Source organism: Vigna unguiculata, chromosome 10, assembly GCF_004118075.2.
Source record: "Vigna unguiculata cultivar IT97K-499-35 chromosome 10, ASM411807v1, whole genome shotgun sequence".
In the NCBI taxonomy this organism is placed as follows: domain Eukaryota; kingdom Viridiplantae; phylum Streptophyta; class Magnoliopsida; order Fabales; family Fabaceae; genus Vigna; species Vigna unguiculata.
Genome location: NC_040288.1, coordinates 35244633 through 35263402, shown reverse-complemented (window position 1 = coordinate 35263402; position 18770 = coordinate 35244633). Strand labels below are relative to the sequence as shown.

Genomic DNA, 18770 nt, shown 5'->3' with positions numbered 1-18770 from the left:
GGTACTCTTCAAAACACACCATCTCTCAATCTTTTCCCTCATTCTTCTAGCTCTCTTCTCTCTCATATTTCTTTCTTCCACTATCTGGGTTATTTACTCTTTTAAGAGTACTTTCTTGCTAGTTTTGAGATCCTCGGAAGATCCGAGAAGTTCCTGTTGTATCCTGGGGGGCTTGCGCAACACACCGTAGATAAGTCCTTAAGGGTAGTGAATATACACGCCTCAGGAAGTGTTTTATTGTTTGTGTTTTGTCAGTTCTTTACAACACTAAACACCATTCTCTTGTGGCTCAAATATGCTCCAATAGTTGCATTATGGATTCTTCCTTGACCATCTTACTGGAGCTCAGTTGCGTATTTTGGGCTCAGCTGCATCATTTTTAATTATTTGAGAAATTGCTGCAAAATCATAAAAAAATTATCAATTTCCTATTTTCTTCTGCTTAGTACCTCACTCTGTAATTATATACTAAAAGGAGTTTTTCACTTACAAAATATGATTAATTAAAGCATGATAAGTGTCAAATTTGTATGGAAATTTTAGATATTCTAGACACTTACAAAATATGATCAATTAAATTATGATATGTGTGAAATTTGTATGAAAATTTTACATATTCTAGACACTTATCAAAATTCCTATAATAAAATTAGGTGTTAGCATTCTCCTGCATCATCCATTTTAAACATCTTTAGTTTTATTGCAAATATTATCATCACACCTAGAAATGAAATTATCCATTCAAAAATTTTCATAACAAGGTTACCAGTTGATCAAGAAAAAAAAAATATCCTTTGTTCTATACAGTATGTTACTTTCTATAATATTAAATTTGTAAGTCATTGTTATTTTAATTTATTATTATGATTTGCTTGTCTTTTTCCTATTTTTTATGTTTTTTATAATCATTTTTATAATCATGAAAGATGTATTCCCAAAAGTTAAAAGTTCAAATAATTTGGATGTCATGAAAATGAATATCTAAATCTAATTTCTTTTGCAGGAGAGTACATCAAATTTGAGTGAGGGAGATATACAAGAGATATGTCTTGGCTCACGGTCCATTCCAAACTCCTACTTCGGTCTCTTAGAATCTCTAACTCTGGATGGTTGCGAGTTTTTAACCGATGTACTGCTACCATTCAATTTGCTTCCTTTCTTAACTAATTTGGAAAAGTTGGAAGTTCGAAACTTTGATTCTGTCAAAATCATCTTTGATGTCAAATGTACAACACAAGAGAGAGAGGTGGCATCTATGGGACAAACCCTCCCTTTTTCTCTGAAGAAATTGGTTGTATCCAAGCTGCCAAATCTAGAGAATGTATGGAATGATAATCCTTATGGAATTCTAACCTTACACCACCTACAAGAATTATATGTTGAGGATTGTAAAGACCTTACAAGTGTGTTTCCACCATCAGTAGCCAAAGATGGTGTAGAACATGAAAATCAAGTAGTGGAAGATGTACTGCTTCCTTTTAGTTTGCTTCCTTTTTTAACTAATTTGGAAACGTTAAAAGTTCGAAACTGTGATTCTGTCAAAGCCATTTTTGATGTCAAATGTACAACACAAGGCAGAGATGTGACATATATGGGACAAACCCTTCCCTTTTCTCTGAAGAAATTGATTGTATCAAAGCTGCCAAATCTGAAGAATGTTTGGAATGAAGATCCTCAAGTAATTCTTAGCATGCACCATTTACAAGAAGTTTGTGTTGAGGAATGTGAAGGCCTTACAAGTGTGTTTCCAGCATCAAAAGACAAATATCTTCTTAAACTTAAAAATGTAGTGGTGAAAGACTGTAAAGGATTGATGACTATTTTTGCAGACGATAATATAGATCCAAGAACAAAGCTAGAGCTTACATGTCCCTTTGTGAGATCATTGGAACTTGAAGGTTTGCCCAACTTCAAGTATTTTTACTACAGCTCACTGTATTGTGACATTTTTACAGATCTAGAATCACATAACGAGAATAAAGTCGGTAGTGAAAAGGTATGTACTACTGTTTTATGACTTCCTCTTCGATTGTAAATTAAATATCGAATCATCTATAGCTTTGATTGTTTGTCATTGTTCCATATAAGTAATACGAAATACTGTGAAAATTAAAATATGAAACTTTCACGTACAATGCCATGGCGTGGTTAATTTGTCACCAAGTATAATTTGTTAGGAATCTTTCGGCATGAAAGGCTCTTTATGTGATTGTATACAAAATAGATGAATCTCTATTTATCATAAAATAATCTCATTTTGCTTGTGCTTTTCTCTCAGTTATTAAAGTGCTTGTCAATGGGGGAAAATGGAGTAAATATGATTTTGAAAGGAGAATTTGAGCCAAACCTCCTAGACAACATAAAAGCACTTACTCTGTGCTTGGGTTCGGATTTATTTGGATATGGAATACTAGAAGGGTTTCCAAATATAGAGAAACTTGTGGTGTGTGATGGTTCCTTCAAGGAGATGTTCTGTTGTGAAAGTGGTAATAATGTGTTACAGAAGCTGAAAGTATTACAGTTGGAGTCCCTTAGAGAGTTGGTTTCCATTGGGTTAGAGAACTCTTGGACTGATTCATTTGTCAGAAACTTAGAAAGCTTTGAAGTCATTAGTTGTGAGAGTTTAGAAAACTTGGTAGCATGCAAAAAAGGAGTGTCTTTCTCCAATCTGACATGTTTGAAAGTAGAAGGTTGCTATAGCTTATCATATTTGTTGACATCCTCAACAGCCAAGAGTTTGGGTCAACTGAAAAGAATGAAGATAAAAAGTTGTTATTCAATTGAAGAGATAGTGTGTAAGGAGGAATCAGATGGGGATGAGATAATATTTCCGAAGCTCAGTTGTTTGAATCTTGAATGGTTATCTGAGCTCAAAAGCTTCTATAAAGGGAGTTTAAGTTTTCCATCCTTGGAGGAATTGACAGTATCATCTTGTTCCGAGATGATAACTTTATGTCCAGGTACACTGAAAGCAGGCAAGTTGTCTCAAGTTAAACTGGATAACTCCTCAGAGGCTGTTCAATTGGAAATTGATCTCAACTCTACTATGAGGGAGAAATATATGAGAAAGGTATGTCTTTAATATTTCTTTATTAAACATTTATAACACATGTCTGAGTACTTCATATGATGAAAATTGTGTATTGTATTTGCTAGCAAACTACTTTTTAATAGCTCAATATTCATATTTTAAGACTTTCACTTTATGGCCTCTTCGTCAAACTTACTAGAAAATATGTTTATAATATATATACAAAGAAAATAAAATTTTTTTAATATATATATATATATATATATATATATATATATATATATATATATATATATTATGTTTTTAATAAATGATATGCTTTATATTTCTCTAATTTGTCCTTTATTTTATCCTTTATTTTTATTTAACGATACACTATTAAAAAATTTAAATTAAAGTTTTATAATATAAAAAAATAAATAATTTAATTATGGGAAAGTTACATTTATTTTTCTCAAATCTTGTTAAATAAACTTGTTTTTCCTTTAAATTTAAAATTATATATATATATATATATATATATATATATATATATATATGTATATATATATATATATGTATATATATATATATGTATATATATATATATATGTATATATATATATATGTATATATATATATATATGTATATATATATATATATATTTTGTATCTTACAAATTTCTTAAATTGTTTTATAAAATGTAACAAATATATATATATATATATATATATATATATATATATATATATATATATATATATATATATGTATATGTGTGTGTGTATGTATATATATTTTTAGAAAAAATAAATAATTTATATTTAAAAAAAATGTAAATTTACTATTATTTGTAACGTCCCAATTTAGTAGAATAATTCTAATAAATAAAACGTCACATGTTTATAGATAAAAATAAAGCACCAACAGAAAACATATAAAAATTAACCTTCTTAAGTTATCCAATAATATACGGAGAGGAAGATTACTAAGGCACAAAACATTGACAATAAGCTTAACTTGAGAATGATCACATAGTAAGGAGTTGCAAAAAATAAAACGGTATGACAAAAGTTGCTCAAAAGAGCATCAACTACCATGTCCAAAACAAGGCAGCAACATCAGTAACATCCGAACGATCCCAATAATCTCCACATCTACTCACTCCAAGGATTTGGTGATCATCGCAAAAGAAACACCACACAAGAAAATAAACACAAGCAAAAGGGTAAGCTAGAGATAAAATTTGATTTTTACATAGCATTGAGAAAGTAATATTACACAGACTTCAAACAGGCAGAACAATAGGCATTCAATATGTGAGGGCAAACAAATAGTATGACTCTAAGACTCAATTTATCCAGATACGTATAAGAAGATCGGATTCACTGGATGCTTGCACTTGTGGTGCCCTCTACTGCTCTACAGAGCATTGCCAATGGGTTTCACCCTACCACGCACAAGGTTAGCCTTTAAACATCTAAGGCCATTATCCTGCCAAAGACCAGAGCCTCCCACTACTCTCACCACCTGAATCAGTCTGTTCTACGTGACACTAACTGATTCTTTAGAGTTTCGGAATGCAATCCTTACTTGAATCCTTATCTAATTATACACACTACAACACCACCATGAAATCTCACCAAGAGATTCATGGAATTACGTCTATCTCATTCCACATTCATGTTTCGTACCACATTCCACATGTTATCTCATCACATCCAAACCGCATATCAATACTCAACCAACCAGCCATGATTCATAATTTAATTCATTCAAAAACATGAATTCCATATGCATTATATTACGTACTGCATACATAGCAGCATATTTCATATTTGCAAAGATAAATCAAACCATCATGGAATAGATTCAGTTCACACCGTGTTTCTTGCACGAACCTCGCCCAAGCTAGAGGTGCTCGCTCAGGCGGAAGAATTCTCCCACTTAGGCGGGCCTTTCTTGCTTAGGCAAAAGCTCGGACAATGAGCATTGCAGGTTTCCACGAGTTCTCACTTAGGCGAGACCCTTGCACCTTCGTCACCTGAGCGAAAGCTCAGGCAAAAACCAGAGGTGAGATTCTGCTAGTCTCGCTTAGGTGAGAGCTCTCGCTCCCACTCGCTTGAGCGAGCCTAGCAGATCTCACCTACTCTCACGCATGCATACCTGTAATTTGACACAAAACACAACAGAACTCATTCTCATATAACCACAGTGATCAAACATGCATTTTAAACACAAAGTAGAGCCACAACATACAAAATATTTCAAGAAAACGCAAAGAGCTTCCCTTATCTGGAAAAAGAACCACAATGGAAAAGAGCCCTAACATGAGCTCACCACTGTATAACGATAGCTTAAGAAGCTGAAACAGATACAAAGGTACACGAAAGGAAGGTTATAAGGACAACCCCAAAGTTGAACAAACACTACCATACAAGAAATGGGAGGGAAAACATGAGGTTCAGGTGTTTAACTTATGTGGAAGGAGCTTTCGACTAGCTATGAGGGACGTTTCGCAATTGCCTTAGCACAACTTCTGCTTTTGAAGATGTAGAAGGGAGGGGAACTGTTTTAGAGAAAAGAAGCAAATTAAGAGTGAGTAGGCTAAGTGGATGTCTTGGAGACAACTAGTGGGCTTACTTGGACCTAGGGATGTCAACAGGACGGGTAGGGTACGGGTAGTAGCTCCCCCATACCCTACCCGCCAGATAAATATCTGCCCTGTACCCGTATCCATATTCGTCGGGTATCTGTTATGCGGGTACCCGCCTATTTTTTTCATATCTGCGGGTATATACGGGTACCCGCGGGTATTTACAAAATTATTTAAAAAACAAATATTTAATCTTAAATTTAAATAAAATAAAATAAAATACATCACTGTCATAAATTTTAAATAAAGTTCAAATATAAATTCAAGTTCATACAAGTCCAAATAATTATAAAAGTAAATAGAAAAGGACGTTCAACACAATGAAAATTCTTTAATTCGTGTTTTAATCAAAAAGTTCACTTTCTCCAATTGATTCCTAAAAAATAAACACAATAAACAAATAATAAACCTCAATTATCACGTGCCAAATATTGTTATTTTGATTTCATCATTTGACAACAAGCATACCATAAACGTCATTGTCTAGATAGTATTTGATGTATATGTCCAATTTCAAATAAAGGAAATAGAAAAATGTCAATGGGTGTACTTGGAAGAAGACAACGTACAAATTCTTGAAGTTTGAAGAATGAAGACAGAAGACAAGATGTGCAACTTACAAAAAATTAAGCTAGAATATTTTTTACTAATATATATATATATATATATATATATATATATATATATATATATATATATATATATATATATATATATATATATATATATATATATATATATATATAAGGGTAGTTTTGTGAATTAAAGTTTAGCGGGTACGAGTATCCACGGGTATGGATACTATGATACCCGTACCCGCCCTGTTAACATACGAGTATAAAAAATACTCGTACCTGCGGGTATCCATCTTTAATATTCGTTTTCTAACCGTTGCGGGTTTTATCTGTGGATACCCGCGGATACGAATTATTTTGACATCCCTACTTGGACCCTCTTATAAGGCTAAGCCCAAACCTTATTAGAGCAGAAAAAAGGACTTACATTATTTAATTATAATTATTTTCAATTAATTTTCGTAATAATTTTCTTTAAAAATCGTATTTAATATAAATTAATAAACTTATGGTTTGAAACATTGTCTCAATAACCTAAACAAATTATATTAAATTTAACTGAATTAACCAACTAATTGTAAACGGTAATTTTATTAATTAAAAAACTTAGGCTTAAATACCTTTTTGGTCCTTATTTTCGTAGTGTTTGTTGTGGATGGTCCTCATCTTGACAGAATGATTAAAATGGTCATCATTTTTTACGAATGTTGACAATGGTCCTCATTTTCGCAAGTTGTGTTTTATTTAGTCCTTTTCTGTAATGCCGTTTAAATAATTAACGGGTTTTTATTAGGGTGTTACGTGACCTGCATAATGCTTCGTTAATGATTTAAACGGCGTTACAGAAAATGACCAAATAAAACACGAATTGTGAAAATGATGATCATTTTAAACATTCGGTAAACATGAGGACCATTTTAAACATTCTGTCAAAATGAGGACCATCCGCAACAAACACTACAAAAATGAGGGTCAAAAAAGTATTTAAGCCAAAAACTTATAAATATAACAAATAGAACAGACTCAAATACTTTTATATGCCATTTTACCATAAATTTAATTTATTTAAGTATAAAATATATTTTTAATTTCAATTTTTAACTAATTTTAAATTTGTATATTTTTTATTAATAATTTATTTTCATTATATTTATTTTATTTTTATTGCTATATATTTATCATAATGAATATTTCTTATAAATCTTCTACTATGTTTTATAATAGAGATAAAATGAACCGTCTGTAATGAAAAAAGTAAAAAGTAAAAGAAATGATAACAATAAAATACATCTTCCATAATCAATATTATTGTATTTTAAGTACAATCTAGAAATGATAAAATAAAGACTATAAATAATATAAAAGTATAATAATAATTTGTTATTATTGTCAATATCTTATTTAGAAATATATTAAAAAGGTTTTTTTTTTTGTAATGTAAAAATTAATAAGAAATACCTTGTGTAAAAGTAAAAAGAAAGCTTAATAAATGTTCATAAGAGGTAAATCGATATAAATATAAAAGGTTAAAAACCAACATAAAAAATGTCACTTCTGATAACTTTTAAAAATTTCTTCAATTAAGCTATTAAATTTCTTTCCTGGATATTAGTTATAAGTAAAGTTGGTTATTTGTAGCAAAACTGTAAAGTCTGAATTCTTGGTAATCCTTGTACAAGATTAATTTCGTATTTTCATTTATTCATTTACATGTGCTGATTTCGAAAGAGAGCACCATCGCAATGGGAACTTGAGTTCAGAGATAGGGCAGACCTACAAGAGATATGGCGTGTCGCACTGCAGATAAAAGACTTTTGCTTCAGATACTTGAAGAAATTGATTGTGAATGAATGCAAAATTTCATCAGATGCAGTGCTACCTTTCACTTTACTCCCTTTATTACCCAAATTGGAAACATTGGAAGTTCGAAACTGTGATTCTGTCAAAACCATATTTGATGTCAAATGTATAACACAAGACACATCAATTACTTTTCCTCTGAAGACATTAGTTCTATGGAAGCTGCCAAAGCTGGAAACCCTTTGGAATGAAGATACAGATGGAAATCCAGGTCATCCAGAAGGAACCAATCCCAACCTTACGTTCCCCACTCTGACGTCATTGACGCTATGGGATTTGCCCAACTTCAACCATAATATTCATGATGCAACACCAACATCTGAGGTTCGCCCTTTTTTTTCCAAAATCGATTACATAAATTATTTCTTCTACATGCATTCAAATTATCATGTGTCAAAAACTGCCTAAATCTTCATAAACAATCTCCTACCAACCGCTGAAATCTTTTTCATTATATTTTCTTCCCATACAACCACTATTCATCTCATTTATCGATTTTTCATCTAAAATTAATTTAAATCAAAATAGAGGGCTGAATATATGGCAGTGCTAACCTGCTTTTGCATGATTATTGGTTTCTCATTGTAGCTAATTATACCCAACTTAGAGGATCTGACAGTGGGTAAAAATGAATTAAAGATGATTGTGGACGGAGAATTTCAGACAAACCTTTTACACTACTTAAAAGTTCTCGGTCTGTGCTTTGATAATGAATGTGATGAATTTCCGGAGTATGGATTTCTACAACAGTTGCCGAATGTAAAGAAGCTTATGGTGTGGAGTAGTTCCTTCAAGCTGATTTTCTGCCATCAAAGACCTAATAATAGTGAACTTCTATTACAGCTCAAAGAATTACGCTTGGAGTCCCTTGGAGAGCTAGTTTCCATTGGGTTAGAGAACTCATGGACTGAGCCCTTTGTCAGAAATCTAGAAACTTTTGAAGTGATTAGTTGTTCCACTTTGGAAAACTTGGTAACATGCACAGTGTCTTTCTCAAACCTGATATGTTTAAAAGTACAAAATTGTGATGGTTTGTCATATTTGTTCACATCCTCAACCGCGAAAACTTTGGCACAACTGAAAAGAATAGAGATAGAAAATTGTGAATCAATTGAAGAGATAGTGTGTGGGGAGGAATCAGATGATGAGGAGGATGAGATAATATTTCCACAGCTCAGTTGTTTAAAACTTTATAGGTTATTGAATCTGCGAAGGTTCTACAGAGGGAATTTAAGTTTCCCATCCTTGGAAGAATTATCAGTAACATATTGCGATGATATGGTAACTTTATGTCCAAGTACGCTAAAAGCAGACAAGTTGACTCAAGTGAGAATTGATTACAAAAACATTCCACTGGACACTGATCTCAACTCTACTACGCGGAAGGGATTTGGGAGAAAGGTATGCGTATTATGTTTTGTTATTGAAATTGTTTGATTCCTGTTATAAACACAGCTTCGTAGAACCCATTTCGTTATTTATGGAGATATATCTATAGAATTTGTGTGAACATGCATTACGGCTTTGGACAAAAAAGGTGAAAAAGTATTATAATTTATTTAACAATTCTTCAAAATAAATACTCATGAATATCATACTTAAACTGTTAACAATAACCTACTTGCAAGTGTAGGCTAAAAAATATACATATATATAAAAAATGTAATCTTACGAAACAATTCTTCAAAGTAATAGTCATAATTGGATTATTCTTCATGTTTTTTCAACTACTATAGGTGTAGCATACTGCAAGTCAAGTCTAGGTGACAGAAAAAAAAAGTGGATTTAATTTTAATTATTAAAAAAAATTTCTATGACTTCTAATTAAATTTTACACACTATATCTATAATTTAAAGTCAAATTACAATCAATTTTTAGTCAACAATTAAAATAAATTTACTGATTATCATTCCTAAGCAGGCTTAACTTTTTGTTACAAACTTCAAGCAATGAATTATTTGTCCCTATAAATATTAAAGTATAATGCAAATTCTAGAACAATCTAGAAAAATATAAGATAAAGTTATTGAAATGTAAAGAAAATTCTAGAGTATTGGAGAAAAGCTTAGGATAGAAAGAAAAACCAATAACATTCAACTATGTAAAAAAAATCTAGAAGTATTTGCACAAGTTCTAGCTAGGAGTTTCTAGAATAATCTATGGGTCTATAAATACTCATGTATCCTACCATTTTGTAATAATGAAGAACAACTAACACAACATCCAATACAACTACTCTCAACTACAAAATACATTTCTCCAACTACTACTTTCACACTCTACTATTACACATTTTCTCTATCCCTTCAACTATCCCTTTAACAACCTTAAAATACTAACAGTGGTACCAGAGCTACGTTCGATCATTTATTGGGCGTAGAAAAATTATCTATTACTTCCAAAACCTTCCTTTTATACTTCCAAAAGAAGAGAGTTTTTTCTCTTAATCCATGGCTTCTAACAATGTTCACTTTTCTTCAGTTCCCCTACCAGTTTTTACTGGTGAAAATTTTGACCTTTGGAAACTCAAACTAAAGACATATTTTATCTCACAAAAATTGTGGGATATTGTTCAATCTGGTTATACAAAACCAGATAATATTGAGACTCTTTCTGAGGAGGAACGGAAAAAGCTAGAAGATTCTGAACAAAAGGATGCCCAAGCATTGTTTGTTCTTCAACAAGCTGTGGGAGAAACTATCGCTAGGAGGATCATGGATGCAGAAACTGCAAAAAGGGCATGGGATATTTTGGAAGAAGAAATTGAAGGGAATGAATAGGTACGTTCCGTTAAACTACACTATCTAAGAAGAGAATTTGAGACCATCAGAATGAAGGAATATGAGACCATTGAACAATACTATGGAAGAATAAAAAAAATAGTGAATAAAATGAAGTTATATGGAAAAGAAATTAAGGAAAAAAGAGTGGTAGAAAAAATTCTTATCACTCTCACAGAGAAATATGATTCCATAGTAGCTTCCACAGAAACTTCCTCGGATCCATCTTCTCTATCGATAAGTAAATTAGTTGGTCTCCTTGGAGCGCACGAAGCAAGATTAAATAATCGTGTTGATACAAATTCAGTCAAAAATGCCTTCCAATCAAAGCTCAAATTACAACCCAAAAGGAGAGAAGAAGAAGAAAAGAAAAATATTCTAGAAATTTCTCTGGAAGCAAGAAAGATAAATATCCTCTGTGTGGCATTTGCAATAAGTCAAGTCATGCAGAAAAAGACTGTTGGCATCGTAGGAAGCCAATATGCCATTATTGCAAGAAGCCTGGACACGTGAAGAAATATTGTCGTAATAAAAAATAAGCATCAAGCAAACTTTGCTGAAGAACATAATCAGGAGCAACGTTTATTTTATGCCAATCAAGAATCTCATAGTGAAGAAGGAAACTGGTACTTGGACAGTGGATGCAGCAATCACATGGCCAAAGATCAAAGTATCTTCAAAGACATTGATAAATTTGTCAATGTCAAAGTTCGACTTGGAAATTGAGCCACAGTGGAGTCTCAAGGCAAAGGAATTTCCATGGTGGAGACAAAGAAAGGTACGAAATTCATCAAGGATGTTTTACTAGTTCCCAATCTTAAAGAAAATCTTTTAAGTATTGGCCAAATGATGGAGAATGGGTATTCTCTTCACTTTGAGAAAGATACATGCAAAATTTATGACAATAGAATGATAGAAATTGGTGAAGTAAAAATGGAGAAGAGCAATAGAAGCTTTCCCATAAGCTTCAAACCTGGAACTAATATTGCCATGAAGGCGGAAGTTGATGACTCATGGCTTTGGCATAGGAGATTTGACCACTTCAACACACATGCCTTAAAGCTTCTATATCAGAAAAACATGATGAGGGATCTTCCTTACTTGAAGGAGAACAATGAATCATGCGAAGGATGTCTTCTCGGCAAGCAACACCGATTGCCATTCTCAACAGACAAAGCATGGAGAGCAAAATACTTACTAGAATTAATCCACACCGATGTTTGTGGACCGATGAGGACGCCTTCACATCACAACAACATGTACTTAATCCTCTTCATTGATGACTTCTCTAGAATGACATGGGTCTATTTCTTAAAGGCAAAGTCAGAAGTCTTTGGAATATTCAAGAAATTCAAGGCTCTTGTCGAGAAACAAAGTGGAAAACAAATAAAAGTACTTAGAAGTGATCGTGGAAAGGAGTACACATCTCATGAGTTTGACAAATTCTGCGAAGATGAAGGCATAGAACGACAACTTACAGTCGCATATACTCCACAACAAAAGGGTGTTTCAGAAAGAAAGAATCGCACAGTCATGGAGATGGCGAGATCAATGCTGAAGGAGAAAGGACTACCAAATACATTCTGGGCAGAAGCAGTCTACACTGCGGTATACCTACTCAATAGATGTCCTACTAAAGCAGTTCAAGACAAAACTCCAATCGAAGCCTAGAGCGGTAAGAAACCATTTGCTAAACATCTAAAAGTATTTAGATATGTTTACTATATTCATTTTCCAGACCAAAAGAGACACAAACTAGAAGACAAGACCGTACGAGGCATCTTCTTGGGTTATAGTACACAATCCAAAGGCTACAAAGTCTATCATCTTCAAACAAAGAAGCTAACTATCAGTAGAGACATTGAAGTAAATGAAAGCGCTACTTGGAACTGGGAAGAGGAACAAATTGAAAGGAAGACAATATACATGCCCAACAATCAACCAACTACAAGCCAAAAAGATAATGATCAAGATACCATTATAACTCCAAAATCTCCTGCAACTCCAACATCAATTCAAGATCAAGAAGAATCATCGCCTGAATCTACTCCGAGACGAATCAGATCTCTAACAGACATCTATGAATCTTGCAACTTGGCCATACTAGAGCCTAGAACCTTTGAAGAGGCCGCAAAACAAGAAGAATGGGTCAAGGCAATGAAAGAAGAGATAAAGACAATAGAGAAAAATAACACTTGGGAGCTAGCAGACTGTCTAAAAGATAAAGATATCATCGGAGTTAAGTGGGTCTTCAAGACAAAGTTAAATCCTAATGGTACCATACACAAACACAAGGCAAGGTTGGTAGCTAAGGGTTATTCACAACAACCTGGAGTAGACTACAATGAGACATTTGCTCCAGTTGCTCGACTAGACACAATAAGAACTCTAATAGCCCTTGCAGCACAAAAAGGATGGAGCATCTACCAATTAGACGTCAAGTCTGCATTCCTCAATGGTGTTCTTGAAGAAGAGATCTATATAGAGCAACCACCAGTATTTGTGGTTAAAGGCCAAGAAGCCAAAGTGTTGAGATTGAAGAAAGCTTTATATGGCCTGAAACAAGCTCCTCGTGCATGGTATAGTAGAATCGATCAATATTTCACCGATCAAGGATTCGGGAGGAGCAAGAGTGAGCCTACACTATACATCAAGACACAAGGTCAGCATACTCTTTTACTCTCTCTATATGTAGATGATCTTATTTATACTGGAACCAACACAAAGATGTTGATGGAGTTTAAAGAAGATATGATGAAGACCTTTGAGATGACTGATCTTGGCTAGATGAGTTATTTCCTTGGCATAAAGGTAAGTCAAAGAGATGATGGAATATTCATCTCACAAAAGAAATATACAGAAGATTTGCTGAATAAATTTAAAATGTACTGGTACAAACCTGTAAGCACACCACTAGTGATGAATGAGAAACTACAAAAGGTGGATGGAGCACCAGAAGCCGATGCATCTAGATACAGGAGTCTAGTTGGAAGTCTACTTTATCTAACGGCTACACGACCAGATATCATGTTCGCTACAAGTCTCTTATCAAGATTCATGCAAAACCCAAGCCAAATACATCTTGGCGTAGGCAAAAGAATTTTAAGATATCTACAAGGAACCAAAGAGTACGGTATATGGTACAAATCCACAGGCAATCCAACATTGCTTGGTTATACTGATAGTGATTGGGCAGGGTCAGTGGACGACATGAGAGCACCTCAGGCTATACTTTCTCACTTGGATCAGGAATATTCTCTTGGGCGTCAAAGAAGCAAGCCACAGTTGCACAATCAACCGCTGAAGCAGAATATGTGGCAGCCGCTGAAGCAATAAGTCAGGCTATATGGCTTCGAAGAATACTCAAAGATATGGGAGAAAAACAAAGTGGCCCTACTACAATTAATTGTGACAATAAATCAACCATTGCAATGACAAAGAATCCTGTGCATCACAGCAGAACAAAACATATAGCAATTAAATACAACTTCATCAGAGAAGCGGAAACAAATATGAAGATACGACTTGAGTACTGCCCGACAGAAGATCAAATTGTAGATATCTTCACAAAGGCCTTACCAAGACCAAGATTTGAACTACTAGGCGCTATGCTTGGAGTTACTGAATTTGCATCAAGGAGGAGTATTAAAGTATAATGCAAATTCTAAAACAATCTAGAAAAATATAAGATAGAGTTATTGAAATGTAAAGAAATTTCTAGAGTATTGAAGAAAAGCTTAGGATAGAAAGAAAAACCAAGAACATTCAACTATGTAGAAAAATCTAGAAGTATTTGCACAAGTTCTAGCTAGGAATTTCTAGAATAATCTATGGGTCTATAAATACCCATGTATCCTACCATTTTGTAACAATGAAGAACAACTAACACAACATCCAATACAACTACTCTCAACTACAAAATACACTTCTCCAACTACTACTTTCACACTCTACTATTACACATTTTCTCTATCCCTTCAACTATCCCTTTAACAACCTTAAAATACTAACAATAAAGTATGAAAATCAATGGAAAAGAACATAGTTTAAGATAATTATAAATTTTCATATTCGTAACAATAAATTTTATTTATTTATTTACATTTCTAAACCTACCGTAACTGTTGAACCAATTTCATGTTAGGACAACTAAATAAAATTATAAACCTCAATTCTTAACTTTTTTGCAAGTATTGAAACTTGCAAATAGTGAGCATTTCATATTTGTAGAGTACTGATTTAAAAGATATCGTTGACTCTTGTAAATAATTAGTTTCATATTTTCAATTATTGTTTGCACGTGCAGATTTCCGAACTCGAAGATCTTGATCTCAAAAGTAGACCAAAACTACCAGAGTTATGGCATGACCCACTGTATATCCCAGACTTGTATTTCAGTAAGTTGGTCATAATGACTGTGGAGGTCTGCCAATTTTTATCAGATGCAGTGCTACCCTTTCATTTACTTCCTTTATTACCAAAATTGGAGACATTGGAAGTTGGAAACTGTGATTATGTGAAAACCATATTTGATCTCAAACGTACGACAAAAGACACAGTAGTTACTCTTCCTCTGAAGAAATTGAGTTTATCCAACTTATCAAACCTGGAGAATATTTGGAGTGAAGACCCTCATGGGATTCTAATCATGCATCATCTAAAAGAAGTACATGTTAAGGAATGTAAAGGCCTTACAAGTGTGTTTCCAACATCAGTGACCAAAGATCTAGTCGTGGACGAGTGTGAGGGATTGAAGGCAATTGTTGCAGAGGAATCCAAGGAGGATGAGATAATATTTCCGCAACTCATGTATTTGGAGCTAGAAAGTTGCAATAGCCTGCCATATTTGTTCACATCTTCAACAGCAAAAAGCTTGGGTGAACTGAAAAGTATGAAGATAAAAGAATGTAAATCAATTGAAGAGATAATATCGAAGGAGGGGGAGGAATCTGATGAGAATGTAAAAATAATATTTGAGCAGCTGCAAGATTTGTATCTTGAAAAATTAGATGAGCTAAGGTGTTTCTACGCTGGCAATTTTACTTTAAGTTTTCCATCCTTGGAGGAAGTCCACATCATCAAGTGCAGCTCCATGAAAACTTTCAGTGCATTCAACAAAATACATAATCCGTGGTATTATTCAGAATATGCGAGACCTCAAAAAGTAACTCATCTTAATTCTGCTCTACACAGAACTTCTGAAGAAGAGGTATGCATACTTTTTCGCCTTAATCTTTGTTCCATAGAATTAGGAGTTTAGGACACTGCTAATTTATAGCATTCTTCTTAATTTCTCTCTATCAAGTGCTATCATTCATCATTTTCATTAAAAATACTAGACATTTTTCTTTTTTTGCAAAATTATAATTCAACTAATTCTCGAAGGGGAGCTCAATAACAAAGCCAAGGCTGGTGATTCGTGCTTTGAATTGAGAACATTATCGTAATGTGTTTTAATGTGTTTTTGAGTTGCATCATGCTTAAAATTAATTTGCATATATGCTTTCCTTTTAAATAGGCTCCCGATGCTTCTAGGGCCATCATTTCTGTTATTCAATAGTGTTGGTGTTTTAAGAGAAATAAAACAGAGGAGTACGTTTCTGAACAAAAGCAATATTTCTGATTGAAGTGAATTATCTCATCTTATTGAATTGAAGGAGACTTTTAAATACATAATGAAATGAAACTGTTAAGCTAAATAATAGGAGCTGCACAGAACTGCACGGGTCACAATCCCATGTTTAACAACTTCCTAAAATATCTCCACTACTAAGTTTGTTTGAAAACTGTCAAACAACTTTTAATTAAAAAATTAAAACAAATAAATTATTTTAATGTAAATGAAACAGGCAGCAACTGAAGTATAATCTTTAACAAATAGTTCAGATATTGAACAAGGTAAATCAAATATTTTTGGGTTAAATATGTTTTTGGTCCCTCAAGTTTGAGCGAAATTTGGGTTTAGTCCCTCATCAAAACTTTTGACCAATTTAGTCCTTCATCTTTCAAAATGCATGAATTTAGTCCTTTTAACCAAATTTTGTTAAGTTTATCTGATATTTCAAGCGCATTTCATGATAGTATTTAAATTATTTATACTGTTTGACACATTTTTGCTTCAATGTTAACTTAAATACTATCATGAAATACGCTTCAAACGTCATATAAACTTAACAAAATTTGGTTAAAAGGACTAAATTCACGTATTTTGAAAGATAAAGGACTAAATTAGTCAAAAGTTTTGATGAGGGACTAATTCCAAATTTCGCTGAAACTTGAGGGACCAAAAACATATTTAACCCAATATTTTTTTATGGTGAGTGATACTATCATTTGCTCATGTGATGATTAATTAGAAGCAGTTTTTCACAGCATAACATGATGATTTCGTAATTACTTTTATATCAGTGTCATCTTATGTTTTATTGATATCTATTTAAGTCGATATATTTTTCTCATTATTTTTTATGAGACTAATGAATAACATGAAATTCACTCATTGCTACTTATACTTCTCCTATAATTAAATCTATAACTTTTTAAAATCGCTTTTATGAAAGTATAATAATTGCTTTTATATTCGTCTAGGTTGAGCCTCTGTCGCCGACTCCAATATTGCAGTAATTAAGAGGAGATTGAAGGCATAAAGAATGGATGAAGATGAACGTGTTTTAAAAAAAATGAAAAAAAAAGAGTATTGTTCTACCTGGTTGAAGATGAATGTGTCCCTATTTTATTAGGTGTGATTGTGTTTTCAAAAAAAAAAAATTGTGTTGTTGTACCTAGTTGAAGTAGAATGTATCCCTATTTTATCAGGTGTGATTGTGTTTTTAAAAAAAAAAAAATGTGTTGTTGTACCTAGTTGAAGATGAAAGACATTATTACTTGTATTATGTAATGTGTGGGATTAAAAGTGATGAACGGTCATGAATATTGATTGAAGGCTATATCACTAAATATTGACTGTGGTTTATTAGCATATGTGCTTATGCTGGTGAAAAAAAAAAATGTGTGCCTGGATTCATTTGCTGTTAATTTTATCTTGATGTGATCATAATGATTCTCTATGTACTCAACTGTTATTAAAGTTCACTTTTGAGTCCTCTCTGTTGTCACATAGGTAATGTACATGCATATTGTTTATAAAAGAAAGTTGATGAGGTCATCATGAAAATTTTTGAGAAAATGTGCCATGCAACATTTTAGTAGAAGCTGTGCAAAAATAAATGTAGAAAGGTTTTTAGAACAAAGAAGCATACAAACGTTTTATTTAATTCTGTCTTCATATTTTATATTTAATTCTGTCTTCATATTTAAAATTGACTTCATTAAATTTTAACTTTTTTTTTAAAATAAAATAATGTTGTTGCATTCCAAAATTGAAAAAAAAAAATTATTAATTAAACATAATCATAACTTATGAATAAATCTTAAAATAAATTTTTAAAATTAACATCAACTTACTCTACTTAAATATTTACCTAAATGTTGAAATTAATTTTATTTTTTACATTTTTAATTTCAATAAAAAAATTTCTATTTTAAACTTATATTTTTTTTCTAAATATTAAGAATGTAAATGTGCTTGTAATTTTTAAAATTTAATATTTGAAATACACCTTTTAAACAAAGGAAAATATAGTATTTTAAAGTATTTCAAATATAGTTTTTTAAGTAAACGAAAATACAGATTTTTAAATTATTTAAAATAGAGTTTTTTTAACAAAGGAAAATACAATTTTTTAAATTATTTCACATACAATTTTCTAACAAAGAAAAATACAGTTTTTTTTAAATTTATCTCGTATATCCACTTTATATATTCATATATATTTTATACTTTTAGCGACTTAAGCGTTTGAATAATTTTTTGCAAGTGACTCTCTC

The 18770-nt window shown here is 32.3% G+C and overlaps 1 protein-coding gene across 1 annotated transcript in view; it reads left to right on the top strand.

Moving 5' to 3' along the window:
- Positions 1–17816, top strand: part of LOC114166327 — a 31771-nt gene extending 13955 nt beyond the window's left edge. Inside the window, exons 3-8 of the mRNA XM_028051040.1 lie at positions 1004–1996; positions 2279–3070; positions 7971–8426; positions 8691–9503; positions 15190–16092; positions 17472–17816. Of these exons, the coding sequence (XP_027906841.1) occupies positions 1004–1996; positions 2279–3070; positions 7971–8426; positions 8691–9503; positions 15190–16092; positions 17472–17507 (3993 nt within the window). The 3' untranslated portion in view covers positions 17508–17816. The remainder of the gene's footprint in view (positions 1–1003; positions 1997–2278; positions 3071–7970; positions 8427–8690; positions 9504–15189; positions 16093–17471) is intronic.
- Positions 17817–18770: the final 954 nt, after the last annotated feature.